The sequence below is a fragment of the Thunnus maccoyii genome, chromosome 7 (assembly GCF_910596095.1).
Source record: "Thunnus maccoyii chromosome 7, fThuMac1.1, whole genome shotgun sequence".
In the NCBI taxonomy this organism is placed as follows: domain Eukaryota; kingdom Metazoa; phylum Chordata; class Actinopteri; order Scombriformes; family Scombridae; genus Thunnus; species Thunnus maccoyii.
This window is the reverse complement of record NC_056539.1, coordinates 23630231-23651172: the sequence shown is the minus strand read 5'-3', so window position 1 is coordinate 23651172 and position 20942 is coordinate 23630231. Positions and strand designations below refer to the sequence as shown.

Sequence of the window (20942 nt, the reverse complement as noted above, 5' to 3'; positions counted from 1 at the left end):
AGAGGGAATTATTAGAGTCTAATGTATTTTCAGACCCACAACTCTAGTTCATATCAATAAAATCAGACTGATGGATTAAAAGTTAGGTTGCTTGAAGCTGCCATAAAACTATCCCCTCATTTAAATTCTGCTTTCTGAACCAGAGCTGTCTCCGTGTGTGTATGTTTGAGATTTTTTTTTGTGTGTACTTGGTGTGTTTGCAGCCAGGTCAATGTCAGTCTAAGCCCTGAGTGTGTCATAGCCAGTGTCAGGCCTCACAGCGTGATCCTGGCACTCAGAGGGGCTTAAGAAGAGCCACTGACCCGCCGCCCGCTCTCTCTGTCTCTCTCAGGTCAAAGGCCAGCCGGCCCTATCGATTCCCCCCCCGATGAAGAAGTCTTTAGCTCCTCCGCCCGCTCTCTCCCCTCCCTGGCCCACATGCTCACGTACCAACGTCGCGGTCCCAAAGGCCTCTCGATTGTGTTTTGCATACCGATCGATCCAGTTTGTGTCCAAGGGGGCCTTCCTTTGAGATAACTGACAACTACAAAGGTCCCCTCCTGACAGGCCCTTGTCAATACAAATTTCCACTATTGATAAGCAATTAAAGAAAGGCTGGGCATAAGGGCGTTTGCTTTCTAAAACATCTGTTAAACAGGAGACGTTAACAAAAAACTTCTTAGCAACAAAAGAAGAAGACAATGACCAAAAAAAAAAGAAGAAACTTAACTCCTCCTCTACCCTCACTCATCTCAGCTGCCTCACAGTTTCCATCCATGCAGATATTTTTCTGAAACATCAACAAAGAAAATACAAGTAAAACAACTGAAAACAACAGGTGTATTAATTGATTAGATTATCAACAGGAAATTAATTGATCATTTAGGCCATTTTTTTCAGAAATATGTTGAACATTCTCTGATTCAAGCCTCTCAGCTGTCAACGATTGCTGCTTTTCTTTGTCTTATGTGAAACTTAACAGAACATTTTTTGATTTTGGAAAACTAGTCGGACAAAACAAGACATTTGATGACATCACCTTGAGCTTTAGGAATTTGTGATTTTTCTTTTTTTTTTCTCATTTTCTTACTTTTTATAGATCATATGATTGATAAATGATCAAGAAAATAACTGATAGATTAATTGAACATAAAAATAATTGGTAGTTTCAGCCCTAATTGTGTAAATGTATTTGTTTTTCTCTTTGCGTATCAGGTTATCAAATAATTTTATTTTTGGAGGCTTTTGGAGGCTTATTGATTCCATAAAATAATTTTCTTTACCGCTTTTTTCATCATTGCTTCAGTAAAACGCTGCCTGGTAATAAATGATTTGCAGTAAATGCAACTTATGTTTCCCACAGTACAGAAAAATGTTTAACAGGGCTTGTAATAGCTAAAGTTTAAAGCTTCATGTTGTTTGACATCAAGAAGGATAAAAACTGAGTGTTTTGACAGTGACTATTCACTGTATTCACTGTAATTCCCCTTGCTCGGTGACAACAGTTAATAAACCTGCGAGTTTTCACCTGCTCAGTGGTGAGACGGTTGTCAGTGATGCGACTTAGCCGGGGATAGCCTTTGTTTTTTATTCACTGTAATCCTTGCATGTTTAAGTGGATCCTCTGAGAGGAGGATAACTCCTTTTAAGCGGGTTTTAAACACTACAGGAGGGACCAAAATCCACTAACTTCTCATTTACCTACACTTCAGTCTTAAACGCAAGGTACTCACATGCTGGTGATTAGTCCTGCTGCACCATGAAAAAGAAAATCAAGTTGAAAAGCTGTTTCATGCTGGGAATTCACTAAACTACTGGTTATCTGAGGGACTAATGAGATAAGATGTTGTGTTTAGAGTTCACTGGCTGTTGTGGGAATTTAAAAGACGAAGCAATCAGTCAGTCAGCGAGCTTTCAGATGACTGAGAACCGAGCAGCTAATTGAAGGAGCCATTACTCATTTCAGCTGAACCCTGGTCGTCTTGATGGGTAGGAGGTGAACCCGGCCGAGCCCTGCCTGGCCCGCAGAAGGGGAAATGATCCAGGGGGGGCAGCGAGTGAGTCAGTGGTGGCGGCTCTGGGATGGGGAGGGTCACACACAACCACACTCTTTGTGTGCCTATAATCCCCCCAGCCAACACAGCTTTGGCCAGGTTTCATCATGAAAGTGCCATGAAATAACTACTTTTTTTCTCTCCTCGCAGTAAATCTCCCCTAATCCTGCGGGCTGCGGAGACAAAGGCCTCTGGGACCTAATCCTGGAGCTTTTAGTGGGGCTGAGGGGCTGGCCGACAGAGCCTCTTCTAAATGACTTATTTCTATCAGACACTAATATAGCTTGACAGCCAAGAACAGCGAAAGGAGGAGGAAAAAAGCCAGGGGAGAAAAAAAGAGCACAAACATTTTCACATATTTTGGAAGTCTGAGCAGTTGATTGTGTGCGAGTGTGAGTGGAAGAAGTGAACCATAGTTATAGGTCTACACCCTCAAAGTACACAGCAGTGGAGGTGTCTCACATGTTTATCTGTGAATATTGATAATAACCTCAAGCTATTTGTTTGTGTGCAGTTGATTTCGGTGTAGGAATGTACCTGTAGCATCGTATTTTGCATCAAAATGCGTTTGTAGGATGAGAACGTGATTTGACATCTTTTTGCCTTCACAACACAATGAAATATCAAACTGCAGAGAATTACAGTACGTTACAGAGCTTAGAGATATTCAAACAAACTTTTGGGAGTTTAACTTCTATATTTCAGCCTGCCTTTGTTATCTGGAAAGACTTTATTGTACAGTAAGTTTCTACTCTACAGTCAGTGTCAGTTCCTAAAGACTTAACCTTAGGTCCTTGTTTGTTTGTCATTAAAGTTTAATGAGATTAACTATTCTTGTTCACCTGCTCTGTATATATGACACCTATTGCATGTCTGTCCTGGTAAATGGGTCCCTCCCCTTTTGTTCTTTATCAGTGAAAAGAGTTTTTTTCTCATCTAAATTGAGTCTAAGGATAGAGGCTGATGTATACTATACAGATTTTAAAGCCCTCTTATGCAAATTTTTGATTTTGGGCTATATGAGTAAAATTTTGGTAATGAGAATTATATTTTTATCAGTGTGAGTGCTGTGATTTTCACATCATTGTGTACAACGGCAGTTAGGGCACCGAAGAAGGATGTTGTCAGGCTTCAGCCTCCACATAAAGTACATTTAGATGGTTTAACTGCCTACAACAGTGGTGGAAAAACTATTCAGACCCTTTACTGAAGTAAAGGTAACAAGACCCAACTGTAGAAACATTCAGTTATGCAGAAAAGTAATAGCCTTTTGTACTTGGTGTATCAAAAATAATAGTGTTCAATGCAAAAAATTACCCTTTGAGTGTTATATTATTTCATATTATGTTATTAGATCATTATTGTCGATGCATTGATTTGTAAGCAGCATTTTACTGTTGTAGTTAGTCGAGGTAGAGATAATTTTAATCATTTCACATACTTTTAGGTAGTTTCATCTATAAAAATTTATATTTTATAAGCTCATCTATTTTATTTCTATATTTTATAGGTATTTAAATCTTCATTTGTAAAGTAACTACAACTGTCAAATAAATGTAGTGAAGTGAAAAGTATATTATTTTCCTCTGAACTGAAGTAGAAGTATAAAGTGGCGTATACCATAAGATACTAAAGCACAAGTACCTGAACAAGTAGCCTACATACTTAATTGTACTTTGTTATAGTGGATTCAGAAAGTATTCAGACCCCTTCACTTTCTACACACTTTATTGTGTTGTAGTTTTAATTTCAAATGGATAAAATTGCCATTTTGCCCATCAGTCTACACTCGATAACCCATAATGACAAAGTGAAAACATGTTTTTAGAAGTTTTTGCAAATGTATTAAAAATCAAAAACGGAAATCTCTCATTTACAAACGTATGAATATTTTCTGAATCCACTGAATCGTCCATGACAGAGTAAGAAAAACTAGATTACAATGTTTTTTTTATTAAAAAAACTCCATTACAAGTAAAAGCTCTCAAAATTTTACTTAATAAAATAAAACATAATGTAGTTATGTATCAAAACTACAATGCTACTGAATGCTAAAGCTACTAAAGCAGTATTTTAATGTTATAGCTGGTTGAGGTTTTTAGATATAACAATGCATCATATTTTATAAGCTTATTATAACTTCCATATCAACTGTCTTTAGCTTCTATACATCAACTGACACTTAACCTGCTTTCACTACTTACACCAACTGAACCTTTAAAGAACCTAGCCATTTTCAGCATTTTCTTCACAAACGTTAACCTTTTCTAGTTTACAGTTTAATCTATAACTAGACTTACATATCTTATAAGTGTAGAAATGTTCAAGGTAATACTGGAATCAGCACATAACCAATAACTTCAGCTTTCAATTAAATGTAGTATTGTTTTTATTGGTGAACATACTGTAGGTGCTGTACAAAAGGGTGAACATGATGACAATGACAATGACATGAAAACAAACAAACAGAATAAATACATATATCAATAGAAATGTAGTAAGAAATATTTAGTTTTGTGTTAATTAATTGAAAAAATTCAAATTAATTGTACTGGAGTGGAAGTATGACGTGGCAAGAAGTGAAAATACCCAAACACAGTACATGGAGTGAAGTGTTTGAGTAAATGTGCTTAGTTATCTTTCACCACTGGAATATTGTCTATAAGTGACAGTGATGGAAAATCTCGGTGTGGTTGTTTGTGTCTGCAGAATAATTAAATGATAAAAAAAAAACATCAGAGGACTTAATTCTTTCTGCTGATTTGATGTTTTTCTTGGTTTGGTTGCCTCTTCCTGGGAAGACTTCTAATTGAGCTCCTCTGGCTCTTAAGAAATAGCTCTCAATGGGTAAAGGTTCAGATTAACTTCACATGGTGACAGTTTATAGGCAAAATATGGTGCCTGTTAGCAAAACAAACCCTTAGAGAAAACCCCCTCCGAGGGGAGGCTGTCAGAGGCAGCGGTATGGGAGAAAGAGGGCTGAGAAGGAGAGGACAATCAAAGGCTGCTATTTTAATCTGTCCTGCCTCGGAGATTAGCCGACCACATTGTTTTAATTGTTTTAACGGGAGGGAATGAAACGCTCGCTTATAGGGGGATCCTTGGCATAAATCTCTCAAGTTCAATAGTTTCAAAAACTTGAGCCCCTTGCAACCCCCCTCTCTTCCCTCATCCCACCTAATCCCGGCTAATACCTTTCTTTCTATTGGCTAATGGCTAAGGGGAGCCTGGGTAAATGCTTCTTAAATAGTCGTGGGTGAGAATGGTTTCGGAGAATTAGATCCGTGCCTCGACAAAGAGCGCTTCTGTGCAGGATAAGGCCCAAACTGGACTGGGAAATATTGGACTAACAGCTCGCGTCGGTGCGTAAAGGCGCACCTGGACTTCATCCTCGGGATTTGGATATCAGGTAAAAATTTTTAAAAAAGCAAGGAAAAACCTGTATATTTTGTAAAGTTGTCATCAGTAAGAAATTAACTGAGTTTATTGTGCGATGTGTATCAGTGAAATATTTAGTTATTTTAGTTCAAAAATGTTATTTTCATGGCTAAAATATATGATAGAGGTATAAAATGGGTGCAAGGTGTGAGCACTCAAGTGAGTCCTCATTTTTCTTGCAGCTATATTGCAAAGAAGCCAAATTAGCCAAAAATGCAATAATTATATTGGCTACTTTAGGGACAAATAATAACTAATATTGCCTTTAATAATGTTCTTTCGCAGATGTATTTAGTTTTTTTGTTTGTTTTTGCTCATCATTGTGATATTTTGTCAAATCAACAAGTAACAACATCTTCATTTATTTATGAATTCTTCAGTAATTGTTTCATTATCCCATAAATGTAGATGTAACAAGTGTATTCAGACCTTTAAAACCCCCAAACACTAATCTATAAGGACTATCTGTGATTTGAAAGTGGGAGCGGCCTCTTTGTTCTCTTAATATATCTCTTATTATACAATCAGTTTAATGATATTTTTCCTGTGTCTTTAGCAACAACATGAACTCCTTGAATTTCTGCTGGCAGTCCAGCGGAGGTGTGTATCCTCTCCGCGGTGTGAACTCGATGCTGTTCGACCTGCACCACCAGATGGCGGAACAGTACCACGTTTACTCTGCAGCCAGTCCCACAGCGCACACCCTGTCTGTGGCGGAGAGGCTGGCAGGTGGGTCACCAGGGTCCCGCACTGACACTAATACTGTACATGATAGAGAAAGAAACATCCGGCAGTTTAGTTAAAAATGATTTACTTCCAACTATTTAACCGCTTATCAGTTATAAAATATGATATACTGCAGATTTGTTTTAGTACACTGTGAAGTTATGATGGAGGGGAAGTGAAAAGTGACTAAATTTACTCAAGTAATGCGTTTTGAGGTATTTGTGCTCAAAAGTGTTTCCCTTTTAAGCCACTTTACACATCTAATTCATTATATTTTAGAGGAAAATGTTTTGCTTTTTTACTCCATTAAATTAATTGGACTGTTTTAGATATTAATAACTTTGCAGATTCAGATTGCTTTTGATTTTTTCATGACTCAGGACCATCATCACACAGTAAAGACAATCATAACAGAACAACGGCATCCGGCAGGAATGAAGCACAATGTAAATTACTTAAACAAAGATAGAACATTCTTCAAAAAGGCACCTGATAAATCTACAAATAACTTTTGTTCTGTCTGACTTTAATATCGGATGTAATTTAAACATAGATGTGTGGTTTAAATAGTATTTTGGCAAATATTTTCTCTATGCTTACACACACTTCTTGCATTCAAACAAAATGAGACACTCATTACAAAGGTTTTACATAGAAAACCTATGATAATCTTATTTTGTATGATCCATTGTTATAGATTAACCAATCAAACAGTATATAAAAAACTTAAAATTAACTTTATCCCTACCAGCTACAAAATAATGCAGTAATAATAAAACAATGATATAATATATATAATAACATTACACATTGCTACTTTTACTCAGGTAAAGTATCTCTGTAGTTCTTACAACACTAAAAAGATCTATACAGTAAAGATTTACAGATTGGTGACAAATTAAAGGAAAAACCAGAGTAAATAAGTTGAGAGACATACATTCAGATGCTTCCATACAGGGAACAACGAGTCACTGATTGGTTTGATGGGTAAGAAATTGATATGAATCATATGATGTGGCTTTCACAGTCACCAGATCTCTAACTGATTAAACTCTTTTTGAGTTTCTGGACAAATGTGGTCTCCACCACCATCATTCAAAATGCCAAAGACTGTATCTCTTGCTTTAGAAACATGGAGAATCCATTCCACCTAGCAGCAAAGTTGTTCTGGTGGCTCATTGTGGCCTTACTATGACACTATGATGGTTTTTCCTCAATTTGTCACCCATTTGTTTGTCAGCCTAACAAATTTATTCAGCAAATAAAAAGTTGACTCTAAAATCACTTCAAATTTAATCAACCCTCCACTAAACAAAAAAGTGCACACTACTTCTCAGGGATGTTCCTCAACAACCCTCTACTGTCTCTGAGTATATTTTGTTTCTCTCCGTCCCACCAGAGCTCATACTGGAGGCTCGCTATGGCAACCAGCAGAAGCAGCGCCGCAGCCGCACGGCGTTCACCGTGTCCCAGCTGCAGGCTCTGGAGAAAGCCTTCCAACAGACACAGTATCCTGATGTCAGCATGAGAGAGAGGCTGGCTATCTGCATCAACCTGCCTGAGGCTCGCATTCAGGTCGGAGCTCACTCCACCCAACACCCGACTGTCACCTGAAACCATGTTTGTATAGCTGTTTTGGTTTTTGGTCAAACGAAGACCTGGAAAGCATTTATAAAACCCTGCTGCACCTGCTTTTGATATTAAAAATTAATTCTAAGACATGTAACTTTATTGGGGTAAATAAAATGAATGATATTAATCTTAAGAGCACAAATATTTCTTATTTTAAGGAATAAAAACAATCTTCTCTGATTACTGCTAACAATGACAATGAATAACTTCTAATGTTGTGCTTAAGGCTGCAACAATGGATTATTATTTATTAATTTATTAATCATTTTGTCTTTAAAATTTGAGAAAATAATGAAAAATGTTGTTTATAATTTCTTAGAGCACAAGGTGACATCTTGACATGTTGTTTTTGTGTGATCAACAGTCCAAAATCCAAAGATATTCAGTTTAAGCTTCAAATTCTCACATTTGAGAGGCTGCAACCAATAAATGTTTTAAGGAAAAATGCTAAAAGATTATTTGATTATCAAAATAGTTGCTGATTAATTTTCTGTTGAATCATTGCAGCTGCAGTTGTGTCAATCACTTCTTTTTTGTTTTATTTTCCTTTTTATGTCATAGGATTTCCTCTAAATTTGTATATATGTTCACATTTTCTTTAATTCAGTCTTTCAAAGTTAGTTTTCTGTTCACTTTTAAATTTAATTGTAAAGCGTGTTGAAACAGCCTCATGTGTGAACTGTGCTAAATTAAATATACTAACTCTCTAACTCTCCTCCAGGTGTGGTTCAAGAACAGGAGGGCAAAGTTTCGTAAAGGTCAGAGGTGCTCCCCGCCCTCCAGAGACCACAGTCTGGAGGAGGCGCCACCCCGCAGCAAAGTGAGACAGGAGGAAGACAAACAGGACATCTCAGCATCACAGACCGACAGCAACGTCCCTCCTCCTCGCTGCCCTCCTCCGGCGGATAAAAGTAGGGATCTTTGCCCCCCTCTCGCCCCCTGTACAGACTCTGATGTTCCCAGGTGCCCCCTTCGACTACACTCTCCTCCACTTTTCCCCTTCATGACAGCGGAGCGTTACAGCCACGCACCTCACCAGCCCGTTGTAGGAATGCTGTCCACCGAGCTCGCCCTCCCCCCGTTGTTTTGGCCCATCATTCAGCAGCACAGCTCTGCCCTGGAGGTTCCTCCATCGTCCGTTACTAAAAACTGTAGCCTCTCCCTTCAGACTGCTTGTTCAAGTAAAGATGTGCCTCACCCTCACCTGGGGTTGTAACTGTGGACTTACAGACCTGACACAAACAGCATTTCAGCTCCATGTGGGCTCTGGTGCACCTGAAGCTGACCTGTGTGGAAGAGGACTACAGACGAGCACTAGATATGCATTTCTGTTTAGTTTTATTGAATACCTGTCTGTCTAAAGGGATGTAAAGCTGTACAGTTGCATTGTTTGATAAATACTTTCAGACATGTTTTTTTTTATAATTAATATCTACACACAGGCTGCTTCCTGTTATCAGCTGTTTCCTTCATCATTATATCTCTATATGTCATTATATAGCCGGCTACACAGCCAGGTAGCTACACAGTAACGACGATGACTAAAGCATTTGAGAAAGGCTCCTTATTGTAACAAAGCACTGCAACATAGAAATGTGAAATAAAGATATTTGTACCTCAATTCTCTGTTTTTTCCTGTGTTTTGTGAGGCTGTATAAGGTTACTTGTAATAATGGCAGTGGGATGAGTTTCACTCAATTAAAAAGTATTTTGGGACTCAATCATGAGCAACTGTTTAGTATAAGTCTCTAATTCAATATTGTTATTTATTAGCAGTGGAATTTTAATTGTGATACGATAATAACATGTTATCATTTTACTAAATCCAATTGTACAGATTAATTACTCCAAGTGAACTGTAATTAAACTCTAACAATTCATTCTTATTTTTTTATGCACATGCTGACACATTTAACACAGATTAAAGATGATTTTTTATGTTATTTTGCAAACATTTGTCGTGTCATTATATATATTGGTATGAGAAAATGATTGTAAGTTGTCTAGATATTTTGACACATTTCATGAGACTTGAATGTCTTAATCATGTGGCCAGAAAGTCAGACAGGAAGCGTTTGTTTCGACAAAGACCAAATATTAGAAGACTGCATAAAGGAAAACTGGCCACATGTAATTGTAGTCTTTTTAAACAGGGGTATATTTCAGCAATAAGAGACCTTCTTTATGATCAGAATTCCTCTATAAAATGTCATAAAATAGTGAAAAATACACATTACAGTTAACCAAATTTATTCAAATCACTTGCTTTGCCTGACAAACAGTCCAAAACTCAAAGATAATCAGATTATTATAACAGCTAACCCAGAAAAACAGCATTTTTTCAAATGTACTTAAAGTATTAAAGTAAAAGAAGTAGTTTGGTCCCTCTGTCTGATATATTATTATATATGACATCATTGGATTATTAATACTGAAGCATCAGTGTGTAAATAGCATGATACTGTTGAAACTGCTGGAGATGGAACTAGTTTGAACTACTTTATATACAGTTAGCTAGTTTAGTCTAGTGGTTCCCAATCAGTGGAACAACATAAAAGGCACAGGAATAGAATCATATGTTTAAAAAACAAAACAAAACAAAACAAAAAAAAAACCCCAACAGAAGCAGGAGAATGGAAGACAACAAATAAGTAAATAAACAGAAATGAATAAATAAAGATTATATGTTTACATTAGTGAGTTCTGAGTGTTGAGAAAGTACTAAGGCACTTTTAGCTCTTCATATATTCATTTTTTGTTTATATTTGACTTCATTTATTCAGTTATTGTATATAATTTAGCCCTTAACTGTATTTTTTCCTTTACCCTTTTTAACTTATTGGCTGCTGTGACACATCTAGCTATCTGTCTGTCTATCTATCTATCTAGGAATGACTATATACAGGTGAACCTGTTTCTGTGGAGTTAAACAGGATACAAATAGTGCAATGAAGTGAAGAGTGCAAGACGTGTTGCAATAAATATTAAATGGTAAAAAAGTGACATGTTACTTTATATACATATAGTAGTTGGTTATATACAGCAGTGGAGCAAAGTCAAAGTGGAGTCCAGGGATCCCTAGGGGTCCTTGAGGGGTTTCCTGGGGGTCCCCAGAAAAAAGGGGAATGATTTATTTTCACTATAATTCCATCTATAAGTAACACAATGACAGGATGTATGACTATTTTGGTCATTGGTTTCATACACTTTCTGTAATAAAACATCTAAAAGCAAACATCTCATCAAATGGGGGTCGGTGGTGTAATTTGTGTCAGTTTAAGAGTCCTTGACGTGAAAAGGTTTGAGAGCCACTGATGTACATTATATACATCCTGTTCAAACGGGAGAATGAATGCAGGAGACTTTTAATTTCTGCAGGGAAATACAGCAAATTAGGTGGGGATGTGGAAATTTTGCGTTTGTGGATTTAAAATGTAGCCATAAAAATATAAAACTTGACACTGTACTTATAACGAAACTGTTCTTGAGTCGGAAAAATACAATTACATCATATACAGTAAAAGTATATGAGCTAACTTACGCACATTTTAGTTTATTCACCAAACCAGTTGCGTCAGTTTTTCTGCGCAGTGGCGCCGTATGAGTGTGTGAGCCAGCGTGACGCTGTGCCCGGGTATCGGCAGCTGAGGGAGGCTTAAAGAGACAACAGCTAAATCATAGCAACTTAAGGACAAGGCAAATTAAATGAGAACGATTCCCACACACGGAGAACCATGACTTCGACAGCTTACGTTTAAAGGTAACATGCTTTTTTCTTTGGCGGCAGAAACTCACTCGTAGCTGTTGTTTTTTTTTTATTTTGAAGACGTCGTCTCGCCGTATTTTAACGTTGTTGCTAATGTTTCGTGTGCTAGCTGAGCGGTAAGAGAGACCAGGCTGCCGTTGGTGAGCAGTCGGTTGTTTAGGATTAAGGAGTTGCCCGGCAGTGGTCTGGATAATAGTGGCTATAGCTGGAATTTGAACTCAAAAAACGACACTTTAAGGTGAAACAATTATCCCTTTAATCACACGGTTACTACAGTCGACAACATTAGTAACAGCGTCGCTTGGGAGAGTTATTTCTCAGCTATTAAGCATTTAACTAACTAACCAGGTTAACGTTAGTGTAACAGTTAGCTCAGCGAATGTCAATCAATCAATGAATATTTCATGCTCTGTCCTGTCCTGGTTCGCTAGCTTTGTACGCTTATGATACGGTGATGTTAACAGATTAACGCTGTTTTGTTTTTTTAGATCAGGCCAAGAGAAACGGTGTTTTTGATAAGTGCTAGCTGTGGGTTAGCTTGATAGCTAAGTCGCGAAGATCAACGTCTAACGTTTATCGATTAATTTAATGATGGCCGTGTGTGCTGCTGGCATTTATAGACCATAATAAAACGGGATTAACAAGCACGAATTGCCTGCGAATGAAAGATATGAAGCTAAATTGAGCATGCTACCTAGCTATCGTCAGGACAGCTGGAGACTATCTGGCCTTGTCCGCCGACCTAACACCAGCCAGCGTTAACTAGTCTCATGTTAACGATATATCAGCTATCCTGAAGACATTTATCGTCGGGGTTTGCTAGTAAGATTTCAATTTTTGTTTTTCTCTTCGTGTTTCTTCGGGTACTTGGTATCACATGAAACTAACGTTAAATGACAGCTGCCAGCTAGCTCTGTTAGCTAACATAAGCTCAAACAGACATATTTCTTACCGCGGTCGAGAGAAAATGTAACTAACGTTGTGGGATGAATGTTTATTGTCAATTTGAGGCTCTCTGTGTGTAGTTGGATTAATATCTCTAACGTTTCGACTCGATTATGTCGTGTTATTGCTAGCTAACCTAGCTGTATTAGCTGTATTACTGCAATTGTGGCAAGCTGACGTTTCACCGTCTAACGTTTACCCCATGATTTAGTTTTGGCGTTTATAATCACTGATACATTTTTTGTCTCTTGTGTTTTTAAGTGCTACATAAAAACTTAAAATATGTGGCTATTCACGTCGTATGTTTTAAATAAATTGGCAACTATATCAAACAGCTGACTTGAAAAACAATACACAACTTCCTGGAAGGAGACAGTCTAGCCATATGGGCCAAGACTGCCAAAAGTAACCTGAGGCAGAACATTAGGTCTATGTTGTTTTCCAGGGACATATCTATCCTTTTCTAATATACAATCATAAACATACTTTTGTTTCTAATGCATGGACTAGTAATGTCGTTTTTTTGTGTCACCTTGACAAGTCAGGCATAGTGCACTTTGTCATTTCAGTAGTTGTAATAATTTAACATGCAGTCTCTAATGGCTTTTACCCACCCTGTTTATTGTACTTCTAATCTTGTGACTAGGTAGGCTAGTCTCTTCTTTCCCTACAGTAGATATCTCCGTGCGTCATGCTACAAGGAAGACATGACAGTGTAATGATTGACTACATACCTGGTTTAAATGTTTTGTTTCTCTCAGCAGGGGATTTTCAGTGGATTGTCGCTATGGGCTGGGTTATTGTTTGTTTACTCATATATTCAGGCTCCAGTTGGTAGTGTGATGTTAAAATAGTGTAGCTTTGCCTCTCCCATTGGAAATTGTGTACTAAACCTAGTTTGTGTACAGATAAAAAGGAAGAAGAAATCATATGTGTGATTCATTCAACAATCAAATGACTTTATACAAGATTTTTTTTTACCATAAGTTTGTCTCATAATGCTGTATCTTAGTCATGTGATATTAGTTCTTAGCCAGTCAGATACAGATGAACTAACTGTAGACTAGACAGTATCCAAATCTTTCCAATAATATGCTTCCCAATGATGCAAATGTTACGATGAGATGGGGCATTACAGCAGTCATTGATCCATGTAAGTGCCTTTCTATAAGAAAGAGTAGCTGCCCATCGCTACGGTCTGCATTACCTGCTCTCTTCAGCACCACTGACATCTTAGATCATGGACGTGGGGGAGTTAGGAGAGCTGCTTTGGACAGAGATGGCAGCATGCAGTTATTAGCTGCACAGAGATAGTTACAAAACTGAAATGATGATTGTGATTGACTTTGTTTGTGCCTGGTGCTGATATCTTGTCACTTTTTCATCATATAAGCATCTTAATGTAAGTTAAGACATATGTATTTGCCTAATTCTGGCCTTTTAAATGTATATTTATACATGTTACCAGTAGTGTTTACTGTACTAAGTTTGTATTAATGTGAGGATCTACACACCTGCAAGAGGAGCTGATGATTGAGCCTGAAACTCAGTTTTAGACACATTAATCTCATATGTATGTGTCTATTATATCATCACAATACATCTTTGTGATCTACAAAATCTTCCAAAGGCACTGTGATTTTGGCTTTCAGAAAATAAGTTTAATTATAGAATAGGTTATTTTTTCTCATGTCTGAAGTCCACTGTGGAATATTTCCACTTGTATTGATTGCTTTATTGAATTTGCCTTGCGTTGGTCTGGAGCAAGATCTCATTTCAGCTGTAGTAAGGAACAGCCACAGTAAACATAATTTGATCTTCAAGTAAAAGGTTTTTTTTTTTTTTTTTTTTAAATTTAAGATTGATTTACTTAGTTGTCCAATATTTTGGCTTGTATTGATTGCTTCACAGCTTATGTATATATGGTATTTGACAGTACATTTCATTAGAAGTGCAACGAACAATTATTTTCATCATCGATTAATCATTAAGTTGTTTGGTCCATAAAATGTTCCTCAAATGTCTTGATTTGTCCACAACCCAAAGATATTCAGATTACTGTCATAGAGGACTAAAGAAACCAGAAAATATTCACATTTAAGAAGCTGGAATCAGAGAATTTTGACATTTTCTTCTTAAAAAATGACTCAAAACGATAATTGATTATCAAAATAGTTGGCAATTAATTCAGTATTTGACAACCAATCGACTAATCGTTGTAGCTCTACATTTCATTGAGAGGTCATCTCACCTGCACTTAGTAAACATAGTGAATATTAGCTTCCTTCATATTTTAAAACTTATTTAAACTGTAAAACAGGCCACAAGATATTACAGGCTCAAGTAATGAGTGAGTTTAGTCTGCCTCGCTGTGCTGTTGTTACAGGCGATACAGGGAACTTTGTCATAGCCTATGGACTAATTTCTGTCTGTTACTTTCACAGATATCAAGCTGACATCATACCCATCCATTACCTGTCTGGCTCGTCGCTGTTTGCTCTAACTCTGGGTTACCTCCTCTGCTGTGGCCCTGCAACATGGAGAGTGTCCACTGTGTCACTGAAGGCTGACCAAAAGGAACGAGGCGCTCCAGAAGATGTTCCCAAGTGGCCTTGTGGATGCAGTAGCTGGCTATTGGAGTGCTTTTTTATGACTAGCATTGTATGTGTGTGTCTGTGGGCACATCCTAGCACAACCTGCCTATTCTTCAGGCAGGGACATGCTACTCTGAGACTGGAGCTGGAGCAACTCGCAAGAAAGGAGCCCCTCTAGTAAACAAGGAAAAAAGAAAAGAAAAAGGAGTGTGCTCAGCAAAAGAGCTTTGTGATAGACACACTGGGCACTTCAGCTGTAGTTTCAGCTCATTTAAGTGTCTTCTGAACCATTGCACATTTTAACAGCAACACCTTTCCTCTGTCTTGTGAGATTTGTCTCCCTCCCCCTCCCTAAAGTGTCCTCTGTCATCGGTATTGGAGTTTCTATGGTTTGCATGGCTGGAGAATAACCGTGGAGAGGCCAGGGTATCACAAGCTTATGGATTTTGATAAGAGAGGGGGCAAGGGAGAGACAGAGGAAGGGAAAAAGATGTCTAAGACAGCAGGCAGCAGGACTGGACATGGGGGCCGGAGTTCAGGGACCAATTCTGGAGTTCTTATGGTTGGCCCAAACTTCCGTGTTGGTAAAAAAATCGGCTGCGGGAACTTTGGAGAACTGCGGCTGGGAAAAAACCTCTATACTAACGAATATGTGGCCATTAAATTGGTAAGTGCGCCCTCAGGGTTTGTGTAATTTGTGTAAAACTTGATCTCATTCCACTCATTTAAACACTTGTTGTGAAACCTCTCCAATACTTACTGTACTTTTGAGAAGTAAAAAAAAATGTACTGAAAGCATGAAATATGAAAGCGAAATGTGCGGTAGAGCCTCTGCAGCTGACTCTTTGACCCAAGTGAGAGACACAGGAAGTAAATATGAAACGTCTCCTACCACCTCCTCCTCCTCAAACAGTTTGTTAATGAGTCAACCATGCTCTGCTTGTGTTTATCAAAGAGGTGAAGAGGAATAAGCTGAGACTGGACTGGATAATATCTTAAACCATGTTTTGTTGTTTTTCTATAGAGCTGCAGGCAACATTTTTTCTCCTTGTCATATGTCAGTGAGAGGGCAAACTGAAAGTAAATAGTGTGAAGTGTATTTTCCAGTACAACACAAATGACATATTTTAGATCCTTGAATATGCTCTCAACACCACTAAAGGTGTTTTTTTTTTGTTGTTGTTGTGTTTTGGAGTGAAATCCATGCCTTGAGGATTTTATGAAATTAGACACTTGATATAAAACATTGTACTTTGTAAAAGGTGATTTGTCAACTTTTACCTACCTATATCCTACATTTTCCTCATGTCAATTCATGTGGAAGCTCTCCCTCTAATCAGCTCACACTAGGCCTTATGAGCAATCAATAATTTACTGGGTCTCTTTGTTTTGTGTCAGCGTGAACATGTTTTCTTTTTTTTTTTTTTTTTGGAGCTCTGGTTTAAATGCATTTAGACGAGTGAAAAACCACATGAAATGTCAAGGCCTGTTTGTTTTCTGATTGTTCCATTCTAGGTCAGACACTGACTGAGCTGCTCAACCATTTCCTCTGCACATCAACTTTCCTCTTCACATTTTTTCTTTGTCACTTGTAGAGCTTTGATAACAGGCATGTATTCGTTTTTCTCTGACGGTGCATTAATGCAAGCATAGCCTAACCCAGACTCTATTTAAGTAGTCATACAGGAGTTGATGGAGGCTAGGCGTCATCTCCACCACAGCTACACTGGTCTGTGTATGATTATTCTTACATTTGTATCTCCCAGGGAGGTCATTATCTCTGAACGGGCCTTCACTGAAGGCTTTGTTAACCACATAGAAGGCAGAGGTTAGCAAACAGCTGTAATTGCAGTTCTCCTCTCCTCTGAAATCTTTAGTTGTGCATGCTGCCTCTCCCCTTGCTTGTGAACCCTCCCATCTGTTTGGGTATTTTTATCCCCATGGTGTCCAGCTATATCTGGATCTGACATTAGGGCCATAACACTGCTCCATGGATCTCGTGGCCCACTGGACCCAGCGTTTATCTAAATGTAAAATACTAAGAGGAGGAAGTGTGCTAATGGTGGATTATATTGTCATCATGTACTTGACAAATTGGACTCCTGTTGTTTAGGTGTTTTTTTTTTTTTTTGTTTTTTTGGTTTGGTTTATTTTTGGGCTGACCTCTAGTGTTGTTGGGGCTGACATGGAAAGGGCTTCTCCCGTGTCAATTCTCAGGCCAACCCAGACTCACAGTTGTCTGTCCACATGTTAATGTCTGTCCCTGATCTCACAGCTCTCCGGGGTAACCCAGTGAATGTCACTGCCTGTCAAGTCAGCCCTCAGAGGCTGATACTGAGCTCTTCCTTATGGACTAAAACAAATAACAGCCCTGTTATCTACAGCCACCTGCTAACACATGCTTGGCATCAGTAGTGTCTCCTCAAATCCTAACTTATAGATAGAAACTAAAACAGTTGTTGGTAGCGTGAAGCACCAGATAATTATGTCATAGTTTGATAGAATCTCATTTTTAATTAGATAAGAATCAAGAAAATATCAGAAAGTACAATAATACATTTATATGAAATTAAGTTGTATATTTGGCTTACAATTAATTACTGTTCATCATTTCTTTTAGAGAAATGTTAATAAATGGTGAAAAATGACAATCACAATTTACCAGAGTCCAAGGTGAAATCTTCATAAAGCTTGTTTTGTCCGACAACAGTCCAAAACCTAAATATATTCAATTTATGATCATGTAAAAAAGAGAAAAGTAGCAGATCCTCAATAGATATATCTTAACAGCCGTTGGTCTCAGTGAAACTTAAGGAAGTATGTTACTTTGTGACTGATTAAAGGTTTTTGATCTAAGTTAAGGCAGTGGTTGTGGTTAAATTAAGCTTTGTTTAGTTTGAAAAGTGTAGGTTTTCATCTGGTTGGTTACAACTAGTTTAATATCTCATTGTTCCTTTGTTGTAAAATAATAAATGTTACATGTCAGGCGCCAGAGGACAACACATAGTGATTACTCAGTGTTCAGCTGGTTGGTGTTTTATGCTGAGTGTCTTGTGTACTGACTTGCAGAGTTGGGCATTTGGGTGGTGCCTGCTAGCACCTGGGACAAAGGTGAATGCCAGTGTCACCCTCCTCCACCACGTGATAGCAGAGATAGAGATGTACAGCAGGCCAGTGCACTAGATCCTCTGTTAGTGGATCTAGAACTGCTGTAAATGTTGCTGCGAAAAGCAAGAGAGAAGGGGGAAACTGCTGAGTGCTGAAAGGTCGTCTTTGTTAGCAGGCCTTGTCGACACACAGTGGTTCAGTCTTTGGTTCAGCTGGGTGCTTTCTCACACTGACAAACGCCTGTGTGATGGAGGCAGGACTGTATAGCCACTGCTGTATGTGCACTGCAGGCTTTACTCCCAGAGGGAGATCCCGGTGTCTTAAAGAAACACCACCATTTAATGTCTGCTGTTTGCTCTCAAGGCTTACTGTAGAAACTACCACCCATCAGGCTCATTTAAAGGGTTAAGGGTCTTTGTTATTTTCTTACCCACCACCATCGCCATCCATCCTTTCCTGGCATGGTGACATAAACATCCACTGAGAAAATGACCATCTAATTCTGTCTAACTTTTTCCCAAAGCGTTTCATGTGTTACACTGTTTTCATTTAAACGTGTTTGCTATCTTGCTGTAGTGCTCCATCTTTGTGCCACTGTCTTCAGGCTACTGTCGTCTCAAGGTCATCTGTCCACTCTTAACCCTATCATTATGTTCGTGTTCTGTGCAGGACACACACACACACCCGTCTAATCCATTATTTGGGCTCAGAGAGCTTCTTGAATTGGTTTTCAGTAACATTTCCACCAGTCCACTCTGCAAACCGTTGGAGTTACAATCTTTACAGCTTGTATTTCATTATGGCCTCTTTTCTTGTAGTTAGTAATTCACCAGGTTTCCCAGAAAATTCTACCTACTGGCACAGGATGTAGATACTAAATCAGTGGTGATTTATTGGTGCAATAAATGCTGCATGTAGTCCTTTTTTTTTTTAAAATAACACATACTGAAATGATTCATGTTTGCCTTTGATCTCATTTTGTAGAGGCTGTTTGATTCCCATTTCTACCGGAGACTATTTTACATCAGTATCTTGATTTGATTTTAGATAATCTCATGAGCCCTTTTTTTTGGTTTGTTTGGGTTTTTAAGTCTGTTTTTGTATGTGTAAATAATTTTTGACAGGTTGGAGACAGATCAGCGGTGCCTGTGAGGCACGCTGCATGCAAAGATGGTATCGGTAACAAATCATTTGCAGGTAGGGCTGTTGCAATAACCGTGATATTGCAATACCACGTTATATACAAGCAAACCGTGGTGGATGGCAAGCAACCACCACAACCGTGTTGTGTTAACAGTTTTTCTTTCTTTGTGAGGCTAAACCCTTCTTGTTTTACGCTTCAGTGTGTGTGTGTACATTGAATGTTCGGTGGCTCCCCTGGTCCGGTCCAGAGGATCCTGCCGGCTGCTCACTGAGTTTTTGCTCATTGGGGTCCATGGAGCCTCACACGAGCCCTCCCGCCGGTAGCATCCAGGCTAACAAGCTAACCTGGCGCCCAACCCTCATAACAGACACACAAAAAAAGGCGCTAATACTGCATAGACCACATACCGTGCTGTTGAGCCACCCTTAATCACTGCAAGGGAAATTCCATCACCATGACAGTTCTAGTTGCAGGCTCCTCTTTGTTGTGATGAACACTTTTGACTGTGACAAGTGGTCGTAATATCTGCCCAACATGGGAGGAGAGCGATAAGAGGATCTTATAGTAGAGACTTACTATACAGCACAGTGGCTCCCTATAGCTCAGTGACAGGGGTGATATTGGAGTGACCATCTAGATAGACAAACTCTGAAGACACAGAGGCGTACTGTGCATTGTGTGCCTGCTATGTACATACAAAGCAGTGTTTTAGCCTATACATGGTGGCAGTGCTTGGTCAAAGAAAGGATAGATTTCAGACTTGAAATTCAAATTGACCCTAGTCACAAAAAAAGAAGTCCAGGCTTCTCATTTGAAGCCTGTGACATTAGTTGGTCTGGCTGAAATGACATTCAGATTTTATCAGCTGAGGCTAATTAAGGTTACTTCCTTAGTTGGCCAAAAAACAAAACTGATTGTTGTATGATCAAACATGTTTACCTAGAAGAAGAAATGAAACTGTGTCTGAGTGGAGAGTTGTTATTCAAAATGACAACTTGTTATTTGAAACAGGCACATTAGCTAGCTAGGTTTGCAATTCAGAGGAGTAATCCAAATCGTAATCCTTTAAAGCTGCACAAATTAATATTTTTACATGAGCAAGGGGTCAAATGACCATGTGTAATATCAGAGACGTGACTCCTAATGACAAACCTGTAGAGAATTATCACCTGCCTCTGCAGTCTGCCTCAGCTCTATAGAGCGTTTCAGTGTATTTCAGCTCATTGTTTTAGTTTCACAACCTTCAAACTTGCCGTTTTCTTCACTTAAACTGCTCTTATCAACCGTGTTTCTGGCAGCAGCAGGCAACTACTTTCATAGAAAAAGCTCCCAAAACCCCACTGTATGTTATCTGCACAGCATCAGTTGCACTCTGACAAAGTTAGTGACTAACTACTGAACATAGTGGAGCACAGATGCATTTCTCTGGAGGTGGTGAAGACCAAAACAGAGCATGTTTGTTAGGTTGCCAGAAACCAGACTTGCTTGATATTAGACAGAATTGTCAACTCATTACACTCCATTTCCATCTTCAGTCATCATCAGTCTGAAATTGC

General features: G+C 38.5%; 2 protein-coding genes across 7 annotated transcripts in view; both read left to right on the top strand.

The window, feature by feature from the left end:
• Positions 1-4852: 4852 nt before the first annotated feature.
• Positions 4853-9732, top strand: zgc:101100 (uncharacterized protein LOC445169 homolog). Its single transcript, XM_042416029.1, has 4 exons — positions 4853-5442; positions 6028-6200; positions 7597-7772; positions 8551-9732. The coding sequence occupies exons 2-4, from the start codon at positions 6035-6037 to the stop codon at positions 9043-9045; spliced, it is 837 nt and encodes a 278-aa protein (XP_042271963.1). The 5' UTR covers positions 4853-5442; positions 6028-6034; the 3' UTR covers positions 9046-9732.
• Positions 9733-11434: 1702 nt separating this feature from the next.
• Positions 11435-20942, top strand: part of csnk1g2b (casein kinase 1, gamma 2b) — a 37796-nt gene continuing 28288 nt past the window's right edge. For 3 of the 6 annotated variants that reach the window (XM_042416028.1, XM_042416026.1, XM_042416023.1), the window contains exons 1-2: positions 11435-11589; positions 14985-15801. In XM_042416028.1, coding sequence (XP_042271962.1) covers positions 15574-15801 — 228 coding nt within the window. In that variant the 5' untranslated portion in view covers positions 11435-11589; positions 14985-15573. Of the gene's footprint in view, positions 11590-11691; positions 11834-11944; positions 12418-14984; positions 15802-20942 lie in introns of those variants that run through there. The other 3 variants (XM_042416027.1, XM_042416024.1, XM_042416025.1) reach the window with 3 other exon arrangements.

Excerpts from the sequence above, each read along its gene's own strand:
- zgc:101100 (XM_042416029.1), top strand. The coding sequence starts at position 6,035 with ATGAACTCCTTGAATTTCTGCTGGCAGTCCAGCGGAGGTGTGTATCCT. Across the intron at positions 6,201-7,596 it reads TGTGGCGGAGAGGCTGGCAG|AGCTCATACTGGAGGCTCGC; the intron begins GTGGGTCACCAG and ends CCGTCCCACCAG. Across the intron at positions 7,773-8,550 it reads TGCCTGAGGCTCGCATTCAG|GTGTGGTTCAAGAACAGGAG; the intron begins GTCGGAGCTCAC and ends ACTCTCCTCCAG.